At 32.5% G+C, this 14,486-nt stretch overlaps 1 protein-coding gene across 5 annotated transcripts in view; it reads left to right on the top strand.

Moving 5' to 3' along the window:
• LOC126979018 (chromatin complexes subunit BAP18-like) overlaps positions 1 to 7,012 on the top strand; it is an 85,785-nt gene extending 78,773 nt beyond the window's left edge. For 3 of the 5 annotated variants that reach the window (XM_050828165.1, XM_050828162.1, XM_050828163.1), the window contains exons 2-5: positions 3,190 to 3,281; positions 3,665 to 3,766; positions 4,308 to 4,470; positions 6,268 to 7,012. In XM_050828165.1, coding sequence (XP_050684122.1) covers positions 3,241 to 3,281; positions 3,665 to 3,766; positions 4,308 to 4,470; positions 6,268 to 6,378 — 417 coding nt within the window. In that variant the 5' untranslated portion in view covers positions 3,190 to 3,240 and the 3' untranslated portion in view covers positions 6,379 to 7,012. The remainder of the gene's footprint in view (positions 1 to 3,189; positions 3,282 to 3,664; positions 3,767 to 4,307; positions 4,471 to 6,267) is intronic. The other 2 variants (XM_050828166.1, XM_050828164.1) reach the window with 2 other exon arrangements.
• The last annotated feature ends 7,474 nt before the right edge of the window (positions 7,013 to 14,486 follow it).

The raw sequence follows: 14,486 nt of genomic DNA, 5'->3' as shown, positions 1-14,486 counted from the left end.
GATTGCAGTCCTCTAACATCATTCGCTTTGATAACACGTTTTGTCGAAAGATAATGTAAGCCTCAAAAGTAAAAGTGCGCATATTTCCAAGGTGTGGGAGCCATCAAATGAGTTCGTATATTATTTAATAGTTTATGTAGTGTCTTGTTTTTCACCTTGAACGTACTTCCACTAAGATAATTGGTTTCTTTTTTACTGTCCCTCCTAGTTCACTCTTTTATTTGCAATTGTGATTGTATTTAGGTGTAACATTGCCACACCCTGAAATCAATACAGTCGTTCAAAGTGCAGTTGCACATGCGCTGTTGGACACTATTAACAAATACATTATATTTGATTAAATATAATAAATATTGTAGCAATAAAGTTAATAGAATATTCGTATTTAAAATTATATGAGGCATTTCGCTATTTTCTACATCGGTTTGCAATAATTTCTAATTCGAATCATAAATAGTCTTTTAAGATAAAATGGGATGCAGTTGGGCGGCGGTATATGTCTTGGCACATGCGCATTCCTATCGGTGTGAGACGGACACTGTAGATTGCAGTCTTCCAACATCATTCGCGTTAATAACACGTTTTGTCAAAAGAACTGTACGCCTCAAAAGTGTAAGTGCGTTTAGTACCAAGTTTCGTTTTACCTTGTGGGAGCCAATGTAAGAGTGCGTATATATAGTTATACTTGATCAAGTGTATTTTTTTCAATCCTTGAACTTATTTCAGCTAAGATATTTGCTTGTTTTTATATAGTCTCTCCTAGTTTACTCTTTTATTTGCAATTGTGATTGTATTTAGGTGTAATCATTGCCACACCCTGAAATCAATACAGTCTGTCAAAGTGCAATTGCACATGCGCCGTTGGACCCTATTAACAAATGCAATTAATGTGATTAAATAAGAAACATTGTAGCTTTAAAGTCAAAAGTATATTCGTTTCAAAATTATTTAATTTTATTTTGGCTATTTTCCACCTAATTTCCTTACTTTGCCGTTTACAATTGATTTGTAATTCGAATTTGAAAGGGTGTGCTAAGATAAACTGAGATGCAAGTGCTAGGCGATATGTGCCTTCGCGCACGCGCGTTCATATCGGTTTGAGATGGAGGTTTATAGATTGCAGTCCTCTAACATCATTCGCTTTGATAACACGTTTTGTCGAAAGATAATGTAAGCCTCACAAGTAAAAGTGCGCATATTTCCAAGGTGTGGGAGCCATCAAAAGAGTGCGTATATAAATTAATATTTGATGTAGTGTCTTGTTTTTCACCTTGAACGTACTTCCACTAAGATGTTTGGTTTCTTTTTTACTGTCCCTCCTAGTTCACTCTTTTATTTGCAATTGTGATTGTATTTAGGTGTAACATTGCCACACCCTGAAATCAATACTGTCGTTCAAAGTGCAGTTGCACATGCGCCCTTGGACCCTATTAACAAATACAATAAATCTGATTAAATAAGAAATATTGTAGCTTTAAAGTCAAAAGTATATTCGTTTCAAAATTATTTAATTTTATTTTGGCTATTTTCCACCTAATTTCCTTACTTTGCCGGTTACAGTTGATTTGTAATTCGAATTTGAAAGGTGTGCTAAGATAAACTGAGATGCAAGTGCTAGGCGATATGTGCCTTCGCGCACGCGCGTTCATATCGGTTTGAGATGGAGGTTTATAGATTGCAGTCCTCTAACATCATTCGCTTTGATAACACGTTTTGTCGAAAGATAATGTAAGCCTCACAAGTAAAAGTGCGCATATTTCCAAGGTGTGGGAGCCATCAAAAGAGTGCGTATATAAATTAATATTTGATGTAGTGTCTTGTTTTTCACCTTGAACGTACTTCCACTAAGATGTTTGGTTTCTTTTTTACTGTCCCTCCTAGTTCACTCTTTTATTTGCAATTGTGATTGTATTTAGGTGTAACATTGCCACACCCTGAAATCAATACTGTCGTTCAAAGTGCAGTTGCACATGCGCCGTTGGACCCTATTAACAAATACAATAAATTTGATTAAATAAGAAATATTGTAGCTTTAAAGTCAAAAGTATATTCGTTTTAAAATTATTTAATTTTATTTTGGCTATTTTCCACCTAATTTCCTTACTTTGCCGGTTACAATTGATTTGTAATTCGAATTTGAAAGGTGTGCTAAGATAAACTGAGATGCAAGTGCTAGGCGATATGTGCCTTCGCGCACGCGCGTTCATATCGGTTTGAGATGGAGGTTTATAGATTGCAGTCCTCTAACATCATTCGCTTTGATAACACGTTTTGTCTAAAGGTAATGTTAACCTCACAAGTAAAAGTGCGCATATTTCCAAGGTGTGGGAGCCATCAAAAGAGTGCGTATATTAATTAATATTTGATGTAGTGTCTTGTTTTTCACCTTGAACGTACTTCCACTAAGATATTTGGTTTCTTTTTTACTGTCCCTCCTAGTTCACTCTTTTATTTGCAATTGTGATTGTATTTAGGTGTAACATTGCCACACCCTGAAATCAATACATTCGTTCAAAGTGCAGTTGCACATGCGCCGTTGGACCCTATTAACAAATACAATATATGTGACTAAATAAAGATATATTGTAGCTTTAAAGTCAAAAATATATTCGTTTCAAAATTATATAATTTTATTTTGGCTTATCGATTAATTAATTTCCTTACAATTACAATTGATACAATTGATTTGTAATTCGAATTTGAAAGGGTGTGCTAAGATAAACTGAGATGCAAGTGCTAGGTGATATGTGCATTCGCGCACGCCCGTTCATTTTGGTTTGAGATGGAGGTTTTGAGATTCCAGACAATATATTTGATAAATGAATAAAGATAAGGAAATATAAGGATATCACACCTTGGTATCAACTGGTTCTCATCAATATGTTCAAGTAAATAAGGGTCCATTTGTATGACTGCTTATTCAATGTAAACCATGCAAACAAAACATACCTTTTTTTCTATTTGTATTTTTGACTTCAACATTTCACTCCTCGAAACTGATTGTAAATGATAAACATTTAATGTGATATACATTTACAATCAGTTTTTAGAAAAATATATATTAACCATGTCGACTCTATACAGTTTTGTTATAGTACAAATTTAAAATTCAAGTATTTGTACGACTACATCCCTCCATCCGTTTTAAAAATGTATCCATATATTTTATATGTACATTAATTGTTCTAGGTTGGGGAGATTTTTCGAGAAGCAGGTAGCGCTTTCAGTAAATTGTCAGAAATGACAATGACCTTACATCCTGTTGGCGATTCACTTCCCCAGTAAGTATGTTTGTTTATGATCCAATGAGCATGTGAAGCAGCACTCTTTTTTTATGACAATAAGGGACGATACGAGCATGATGTTCATCTGATGTTAATTGATACGCCAAGCCCATCAGAATGCAGTGCCGCACCGAATTCTTGAAATATTCGAAAATTCTGAGTGGCACTATGCGCTCATCTAAATGTGACATAATATATAAAGTTTAGTTTACCTAGTAATTTCACTAGCTACGGCGCCCTTCAGAGCGAAACATAGTAATGCTTTCACGATATTATTGCATCATGGCAGAAAAAGGCGCCGAAGTGGTGCCCATAATAATACAACTATATTATTCGATAATAATGAGTATTGCAGTGTTTTAAACGTATTTTGTTTATAGCGGCAAATGGACGGACGACGAGATCGAGATGCTTCGGTCGAGTGTCCATCGTTTTGCCGTTGACCTGAACAAGCTGAGTCAACAAATCAAGACCCGCACTCTGTGAGTATGAAGTGTTCCAAAGAGTTGTGTTTATCGTGTCAATCGTAATCAGTGATATGTATCACTGTTTGACTTGACTGACCATAATTAGACCATACGCCACAAACTTAAATAACTTCCTTACAAAATGGGCATCTGGCGTCTCAATCACAAATTCCTCAGATCTGTTTTCAAGTCGATATGGCACAGGTGCTTTCAACTAATGACATTCTTTCGCGTTTTTCGAACTATGAATATAAATGAACTCAGGATATTTAAAGTAATTAATGTATCAATGATCTAGGAAATATATTTTGTTTGTTTGTTATTTTAAAAGTGATATCACTAACTTCTTGGATTGATTATACATATTAAATTTGTAACCAAAATTTATGAACGATGCGTGACTCGAACCCGCGACCTCTCGGATTCCGTCCGTGCGCTCTTACCACCAGCCAACCGGTCGAGTGACACATGGTTCGTAAATATTGATATGTCGTGTTCAACTCTCGGGTTGTGGCTCCATCAAAGATTTAAAATAATTGCCGTTTTTGAATTGCAGGTCTCAAATTCAAACAACATTGAAAAAGAAAGCTTTCGAGGATGCCGGTCTTCCGGTACGGCAGGTAAACACCAGTTTGATCAGCGCACCTCAGCCCAAACCTCAGCAGGTAGTGACACAACTCGGCCTCGTCCAACCCAACGTGTTAGGAAAAAACGCAGAGGTTTAAATATTCACTGATCGTTCAAGTCACGCCATTTTTTTTTTACTTTTTGGCTTTGTTCTTAAATGCACTCTCTCGTCCCGGTCAATGGAAATAAGCAAGTTGTTGATACTCTTTCACGGATGTGATAAATATAAAATAATAATTCATAGTATTTCAAGTGTACTGATGAGTTTGTCGAAATCATCTGAAAATATTTTCGATGCAAAAATCCTTATCGATCCTGAATGATCAGATACTATTTATGGCGACTATTTTGTATACTAGATTACTAAAGTCGACGAATTTCAATAAAAAAACAAACTTACTCAAAAATCAAACACACATTAACTTGTGAGGTATGAGCATCGATTGGCAATTTTGTATTATAATCATATAATATTGTTCACATTTTTTACTTTGTATACTGACCGGGATACGTGAGAAATTTTGTGAGTTTTGAATAATTTGAAGCGAGAGCCACTGTTTTCGCCGAACTAAGCTGTTAGTAGCCAGTAGTTTTATGAATTGGTTGCAAAGAAATATTTAATTTAATTTTCTTGCTATTGTAGATAGATTGATTTTAGTTTGTATTTTTTGAAACTTATTGGTGTATGTCTTCTAGTGGATGAATGTATTAATTTGGTTGTGCGTTTATCTTTGGAACAAAAACAAACATGTTTCCGATGTATTTCATTTTCAACATAAAAATCATAAATTGTGCAATAATCTCACTCACATTATATTATGTTACGGCAGCTATGTTATAAATAATGGTTTTATACTATCATATCAGTACATATTATAAAACAAAATCCTCCGCCGCTAGTGTCTGTCTGTTCGCGAAAAACTGCTGCACCGATTATCATGCTGTTTTCACTAATAGATAGCGTGGTTCTTGAGAAAGGTGTTAGTATATAATTTGTTAAGTTTTAATATACATTTTTGTATATTTGTCGGAGGTCTCGGAAAAAAATAAGCCGTCTGGGAGCTTTCAACAAAATCGCTGTCTGAACTCCTTCCATTTTAATACTTTAAACATTGCCAATTATAAAGCGGGAATGTAAAAGCTGTTTACATAAATGCGATGTAAATCATTATCATTTTATTACTACGTAAATTATAAAATCATTTATTTCCGATGGCTGTAGACTACATTATTCCCGCATACTTCGACACATAATTTTTTTTTATTGACAGAACAGCGTCTGTCGGGTCAGCTAGTCAATGATAAGACGTTTATAGGCTTAATTATAAAAAAGCACGTGATTCTTTGTTTATGTTCCACAACTTTAGTAAATTAAATTACTTCTTAAATGTATCACTTTAATGTTTTATTACTTCGCTAATTATATTTAGATTGTATACAGAATATAAATAAAGATATCTCAGTTTTAGTTATTATAACTAAATGTGAAATATAGTTTACTGACTTTAGAAGCCACCATGACAGTCATTTGGGACTGCCATGGCAGTAAGTTAATATTAGCTAGTGACATTACTGGGCAAATGAGACTTAACATTTTATGTCTCAAGGTGACGAGCGCAATTGTAGTGCCGCTCAGAATTTTCGGGCTTTTCAAGAATCACCACCAATTACCATCATATGAACGTCCCGCTCGTCTCGTCCCATATTCTTATAAAAAAAAAATCTAAAAGATACCTACTTCTGTGTTTGTGCGTTATTATTTACTTACATTTCATAAAGCTTCTAAGTACATATATTAGTACCGTAATATTGTGCTATAATAATATTTAAATTCTTATAATTACGTACGTAATTATTATATGAATGTAAACGGTAAAAAAAAATCACAGGTGACGCTGAACAAGCTGAACGCCCCGGAGAACGAAGTCGATGTCGAAAGTTTGAGTAACGATGTTAAGTTGGAGTTTGAGACCAACGAGAGTGAGGAGGTGGCCACGTGAGTAACGCCGTGCTTCTCGAAAAATCTCCAAGGATTAGTGAAGAGGGCGTGTTATGAACGCGAAATGACTTAAGCTCCGTCAAACAGTTCCCCTTCGTCGTTTCATTTGTTTTGATTTATTGTCTCGGATTAGCAATAATTCTCGCCGCGGCTTGTATTCCCCTCACCGGGACTTCGCGGTAGCAACATCACCGATTTTATGAGTCTGTGGCCTGTATTAATTATTTTCATCTGACGAATCACAAGCTCCAATCTTCCCAATCCTGTGGTTTTTTTATGTATCTGTTTAATTCACAGTTCTCCCAGTTATAATATTAAGTTCTATTTAAATTTAGTTTCACCTTGGTTTCCCGCTGTTTAGTTTAGTATGCTGTTTGACGAGGCTTGGACTTAGTATGTAAGTTTTGTCTATAATTTACATTTTTATTTTATTTTAAAACACTAACACCAAATAATATTCAACTTGCTTTATTTAAATGTTGTCGCGATTTTTCGCATTTAGATGTTAAAGTTACAAGTTAAGTGTTATTAGATGATAGTATTTTTGATAGCAACATCTTTTAACTTTGGCTAGAGACCCAATCCATGTGTTTTAGTTTCCTTTGTGTTTTATTAATAAACATTATTTTACTTTATTTCTCGTCTTTTAGTTTTTTTTTTTAAATATATGAATCCTGTTAATTTCCCATCCCTTTTTTAAGCATAATTAAGTTGTATTTCTTGAATTCAAAGTTAAAATGATGATATTTTACATGAAACGATTATTGTATTAGGCTAAGGAAATTTAATTATTTTACACTTTATATTTACAAATTCTTATATAATTTTAAAATTTTGGCGCCTTATATTAACTCAAATTTTTTACCTGTTCGTTAGTTTTGTAATTTTAAATTGAAATTCGATATTTATTCGTGTATCTTTAACTTCTTTATCACTAAGCAATCCATAGTTCTCTTAAATCATTAAAACATCAAATTATTTTATTCTAAAGCGATTACTTCTTGAGCAATATGCTAAACTTATGATGATTGGGAAAGCCTTTACCACCTTAAAAGTGTAGGCTAGCCTGTTATCAGTATTTATTAATTTAAACTGTATTTCGTTTGTCAGGTTTTAGTAAAAAGAATCTTAATTCATAGACATTTGAACGAGTATCGTCTACTTTGTTTGTGGATTGACACAGGTTCTTCCAACTCTGATCACTATGGCATAGTTTACTATCAACCTATTTAGGATTCCCCTTCTAGTGTGAGTACTGCTTGATTTCAAGGACAAAATAGTTTATTCAACATCTTACTAGTTCTAGCTAGTTTATTCTAGTGACGAACGTAAACACTGAAAACAAACAAAACTCACATTACAAGTTGGTGCTGTTGTAAGTTTGTCAGGTTTTAGAAAAAGAATCTTAATTCATAGACATTTGAACGATTATCGTCTACTTTGTTTGTGGATTGACACAGGTTCTTCCAACTCTGATCACTATGGCATAGTTTACTATCAACCTATTTAGGATTCCCCTTCTAGTGTGAGTACTGCTTGATTTCAAGGACAAAATAGTTTATTCAACATCTTACTAGTTCTAGCTAGTTTATTCTAGTGACGAACGTAAACACTGAAAACAAACAAAACTCACATTACAAGTTGGTGCTGTTGTAAGTTTGTCAGGTTTTAGAAAAAGAATCTTAATTCATAGACATTTGAACGATTATCGTCTACTTTGTTTGTGGATTGACACAGGTTCTTCCAACTCTGATCACTATGGCATAGTTTACTATCAACCTATTTAGGATTCCCCTTCTAGTGTGAGTACTGCTTGATTTCAAGGACAAAATAGTTTATTCATCATCTTACTAGTTCTAGCTAGTTTATTCTAGTGACGAACGTAAACACTGAAAACAAACAAAACTCACATTACAAGTTGGTGCTGTTGTAAGCTGTTTTGATAAGATCTGCTGCTATAAACTGACAAACGGAATACCCATCGAAGAGAGTAACCTCTTAAGCATCCATTTTGGATACCATATTTTGTCTTTACCCATTACATTTTTCATAGTTCGAATCCTTTCTAAATTCTTTTCATGGCAACCAACAAATAGTTTTTGGATTGTAAACACGCACCGATACGATAGTTAGTTGCCCGGTGTTTACTTCGCGTTGCATAGTGCATCGGGTGAGTTTCTGCTCCAATTCTCCATTAAGATCTTATCGTCTCGTGGAACTTATAAATACAAAGACACGGAAGAACTTTGTGTAAAAACGATCCATAAAATTAACTGTAATGGTTATGCCTCCATCAAAAACATTCTATAATACTATTAATTTCGTCTTCCTTTTTTAGATATAAAATTACCTCATATATTCGTAAGTTATTCATTATTTGTTTACCTCAGTAAATTTAGAGTAAAGAGAGCAATAAAACCACAGTGGCCTCGATATAAATAATGATTATATTATGCGGATTCGAACTACCTCAATAATATGATTCTAATTATATTATAATCGCAAGAAATTTCGGACACCAAATTTTATCATCGCTGTTCCATATTATCATTTCTCTTTCGCCTCATCCAATATAACACCAATAACTTAATGTTGCGTCATAAGGATCACTAGCCAACGTACGTTCAAGCCGTGTGCCTATAGTAATCGTAATCTGATATATTTATTGTCGATATTTGAATGTGTTCACAAGATGCCTATAATATATTATATTTAAATAACATTAAAAACAAAATATTTATACGAATCTGTTAAACTTTATACATGCAACACCAACACGCCTTGACCTTTGAACTGTTTAAAAATATTATTTCCGTATTTTATATTCAGTAATGATTTAGTATTAATTCTAAAATTTAAAATTTATTCGATATCATTATTCAGACTTCTCGAGCAGTTTCAAATATATAAAAATATTTTAGCAAAAAAAAAATTAAAAAACTCCAGTCTTCCGATAAATTGAATATAAACAGACAAATTATAAGATTAAATCATTTTTTTATTAGCGATAGGTTCGTTTTATTGTATTGTAGTATCGAGCTTTACTTTAAACAGAGGTAGAGTTGTGGTAAAAAGATCAAAATTAAACCGTGCCGAGGATGATAACGGATTCATAATCGTTTTTATTCATAGGACAAGGATACTCAAAGTTTATGAACATCACAAACTACTAATGTGTAAGTGAGCTCGGTGATATAACTGAATTTGAAATTGGTTTTGTATCGTTATTTGATTAGTATTTTATAGGGCTTGTATATGTTTATGAGTTCGTGTACCTAATTTCCAAAAGTTTGATCTGGCTTGGCTGGATCGCCATAAAACATTTCTTACGTTAACTTACGTTGCGTTTCAAAAGAGGTCAATATTCATTAACGTCATAACACTGCCTTATTATATTACATATGCCGTGATACAAAACACCCATTATATATAAGTATTGCTAGATTTTACCATAGCTTGTTGCTTAAAAAAATAAAAATAAAAAAATAACAAAAAATATAAAACAAGAAAACGAAAAAAAAAAAAATTTAAGTAGGTTAATATTTCTTAATAATTGATGATCGTTACAAATTTACTTTTTAACACCAAACAAAAACATATTTTTAGATAAGCTAAGCTCAGACAAAGTACAAAGATGAACAGAAACGGTTCATTTATATTAGGGTCAGGTTGTTTGTTGAACCTTATAATAGTGTTTTAAGAATACTGGTCTTTACTTTACTCTTTTGTAATATGTCAAATTCAATTTTAGTAATAGAAGTTCAGGAAAACTTGTTTTTTTTTTAACCTTAGGATCTCTTTTAAGAAAACTGGCCTTTACTTTTAATACGTCGTTATTTGTCAAATTCAATTTTAGTAATACATTGAGTTTCTTCCTGGTCTATCATGTTACGCAGAGATAATTTATTTCATTAACATTAATTTTAGTTGTTTGTAACGATTATCCAAAATGTTATATAATAATTTTATAATATTAAGAATGACGAGAACGATCGAGAGGATCTACAGAAAGGTCTAAAATATTGTAAGGTTTAAAGGGAGGTTAATATTCTTATGCGTACTTATCTCATATTAATAAGGAAAAAAATCTTTCATATTATGCCCATTACTAGTATTTAAGGTTTAAAGTAATATCATTTAAATTAGGTTTATAGAGTATTTGCTCAAATAAGCCTTTTAGTATTTAAGATTAAAAGCAATTAAAAACGTAAAAAAAAAATAAAAAAAAAACAAAACCAGAAAAATAGTTACTTCAAAATTTTGTTCTTCATTTTTAATTATTTTAGCTTTGTTAGCTGGACAGCTGCTTTTTCGGACAAGTTAACATTCGCATTAAATTCATAAAATATGCATTTCTACGAAATTAATAAACTCTTTTGATGGCTTCCCTATATTCATTCCATTCATTTTCAAATTCATCCTAACCATACTTTATCATCAAGCTAATTTGCACAGATTTCCTCTCAATTGACATACGTACGAAAATGCATATCAAATGTATGCATATTCCATTTTACCTTTCGTATCACTTCTTTTTAGGTACATTTTTAGTTAATCGTTCTTATCCCTCTAACCATAGCCTTCGAGCTGTCTTTGAATTTTTTTTCCTAAAATTCCTGTTTTATTTTTATATTGTTTCATTCTAGATTCTTCTCAACTATCCTAAATTCCCCTTCCTTATAAATTATTTTCACATCAAGACTTACAATTTTGAATTACTTATATTCATCATCATCATCATCACCATCATCATCATAATCATCTATAGTTATTCTCTAATTCCATCAAAATGAGTTTATAGAAATTAGTTGAATTTATTTAAAAACTATGTTGATCATTGCTGACAGTCTTCCAAAGAAACTATTTTTAAACTTTTATTTCAAGAGATCCTTATTATCGTAGGATTAGACCTTAGTTCTAACTCTAAGGCTTAAACGCATACCAAGAATGTGTCTTATATATGTCTCTAAATAACTATTCACGAAAATTATTTATTCAGTGCATCTTATATAATTTATTCTGTCTTTGGCTTATCTAAAGAAAATTGAACTTACTGAGTTAAATTACGTAGACCATTTTCGTTGATCGTACATTTAGCTATTCGTGAATAATGTAAGGTTCCTTCCTTCCAAGTAGGTACTTATATTAATAGACTGTGATCAATAGTTTACTTGGTGGCATGCATTCTGTTGGTGGTGGGATTATCATCTTTGGGTGGGTGGGGTTTAGCTGTATTTGCATCAAAACATCTATTTGCTTTTGTTGCAAATACATTCGTCAACAGAATGCATGTCATTTTTTATAACCTAAGCGTATGTTATGGTGAAAAAATTGCAAAAAAACAAATAAAAAAAATAAAAAGTTAAAAAATACACACAAAAATACTAGTTATAGTTAGCGTTAACCCGTAGAATGTAACTTTATTAGTAGAACGTATTTTTAATTCAGGCATTTTGGTTATAGTGGAATTCACATCGTTTATATTCTTATTATTGCTTGTGTGCATTTCGTTGGTGGGGTAAATGACATCATGGGGTGGGTGGGCTTGACTGTATTTGCAACAAAACATTTATATGTTCCTGTTGCAGATACAATGTATCAATGAAATGCATGCACCATCTGGAGTGATATTGTAGTTGCAATGAAAAATCAAATTCTTCACACAGTTTCAAATTAAATTATTCACTTTTTAAGCATTTAATATGCACCCCTTCTAGATTCTTCTCAACTATCCTAAATTCCCCTTCCTTATAAATTATTTTCACATCAAGACTTACAATTTTGAATTACTTATATTCATCATCATCATCATCACCATCACCATCATAATCATCTATAGTTATTCTCTAATTTCATCAAAATGAGTTTATAGAAATTAGTTGAATTTATGTAAAAACTGTATTGATCATTGCTGACAGTCTTCCAAAGAAACTATTTTTAAACTTTTATTTCAAGAGATCCTTAGTGTCGTAGGATTAGACTTTAGTTCTAACTCTAAGGGTTAAACGCGTACCAGGAATGTGTCTTATATATGTCTCTAAATAACTATTCACGAAAATTATTTATTCAGTGCATCTTCTATCTCTCATATTAATAATTTATTCTGTCTTTGGCTTATCTAAAGAAAATTGAACTTACCAAGTTAAATTACGTAGACCATTTTCGTTGAATTATTAAAACTTTTGATTATCATTTACTATATAACATCTAGCTATTCGTGAATAATGTAAGGTTCCTTCCTTACAAGTACTTATATTAATAGATTGTGATCAATAGTTTACTTGGTGGCATGCATTCTGTTGGTGGTGGGATTATCATCTTTGGGTGGGTGGGGTTCAGCTGTATTTGCATCAAAACATCTATTTGCTTTTGTTGCAAATACATTCGTCAACAGAATGCATGTCATTTTTTATAACCTAAGCGTATGTTATGGTGAAAAAATCGCAAAAAAACAAATAAAAAAAATAAAAAAGTTAAAAAATACACACAAAAATACTAGTTATAGTTAGCGTTAACCCGTAGAATGTAACTTTATTAGTAGAACGTATTTTTAATTCAGGCATTTTGCTTATAGTGGAATTGACATCGTTTATATTCTTATTATTGCTTGTGTGCATTTCGTTGGTGGGGTAAATAACATCATGGGGTGGGTGGTTGACTGTATTTGCAACAAAACATTTATATGTTCCTGTTGCAGATACAATGTATCAATGAAATGCATGCACCATCTGGAGTGATATTGTAGTTGCAATGAAAAATCAAATTCTTCACACAGTTTCAAATTAAATTATTCACTTTTTAAACATTTAATATGCACCCCTTCTTGTCTACCCTCCTCCTGCCCAGGTGTTTAACCAAATGCTTTGTAATTTTGCCCGGTGCCATTTATAAAAGACATTAATATTCACGTGCTTATTTTATATTGCTTCCCAAGACAAATATTTGTCTTATGAGTATGTAGATTTTCTGAACTATTTTTTCGGATACCCTTGGACTATTCTAAATTCATTGGGGTAATTCCAAAGTCTGATATATTTTGTCCCTTTGTAAGTACATTGGGCACAATATTAACATAAATTACCTAAGCTGTATTTGTTATTTTTGAATGACATCTTCTTCACCTTTTATCTCAAAATCAGTTTCAAAAAGCTTGTAAATCAACTAATTAAAAAACTAAAAACCTAAATATAAATTGGATCTTGAAATCTCGTGCGATTGCCAATTCCGCGGTTGTCTGGCAAAGCCAAATTGGCTTCGAAGAAGCTGGGCATCATACATAGAGCACGGCAATATTTCCCCACATTCTAGCGCTCTACAAATTGTAGGTCCAGCCATATATTATGGAGTATTGCTGTCATCTCTGGTCTGGCACACCCCAGTATCAGCTCGTATCATCTGACCTCGTGCAACGCAGAGCAGCTCGAAATGTCGGGGACCAACCATGATGACCAATCATTTTTCATAAAGTACAAGTTTCCAAGTTGAGCTTTGTTTCTTCTTCAGGCTCGGAATCAGTAGTGATAATATCGCTTAGCGATTCTCCCCTGCGCTCCGGATTAACTGTCCCTCATCTCCTAAGAGTTCTTTTATTTCAATGTTAACCTCGATTCTGTGAAGAAAATACCCAATGTGATTTTTAAATGACATAAATTTTTCGGAGACTACGAAAAAAGAAATACTAGCAATTTTTCAAAAATAATGCTAAAATCAAACAAGTTATAGATTAAACTAACCGTTATATACATTCATTTGAAGAAAACACAAAGGATTATGTAAAAAAAAAAGATTTAAACTTACCTTGTCTCTGGCGTGGCAACATCTTGGATGTTGGGTTATTACTGTCAGAAAATATTTTGTCTATGCCCCAGATCACATCTTGTCAATTGCAAAATAACCAATCGTAAAAAACATTAATTTAGCTATTTAGCGGCATTTTCAAATCCTGTGTATGGAAAATGATTGTCAAAATTAAACTTAAGAATAATTTACTTGGGCAGGAACCGTGAAGTCTAAAATGTACGTTATAAATACCAATGGGCAGGATAAGGCTAAAAAATCATTTGAATTCGTCTGCAGGTAACTTTTTTCTCTCATAGGTTTACTGTTTAA

Source organism: Leptidea sinapis, chromosome Z (assembly GCF_905404315.1).
Source record: "Leptidea sinapis chromosome Z, ilLepSina1.1, whole genome shotgun sequence".
In the NCBI taxonomy this organism is placed as follows: Eukaryota; Metazoa; Arthropoda; class Insecta; order Lepidoptera; family Pieridae; genus Leptidea; species Leptidea sinapis.
Note: the sequence above shows the minus strand (reverse complement) of the source record. Positions and strands in the feature narration are given on the sequence as shown.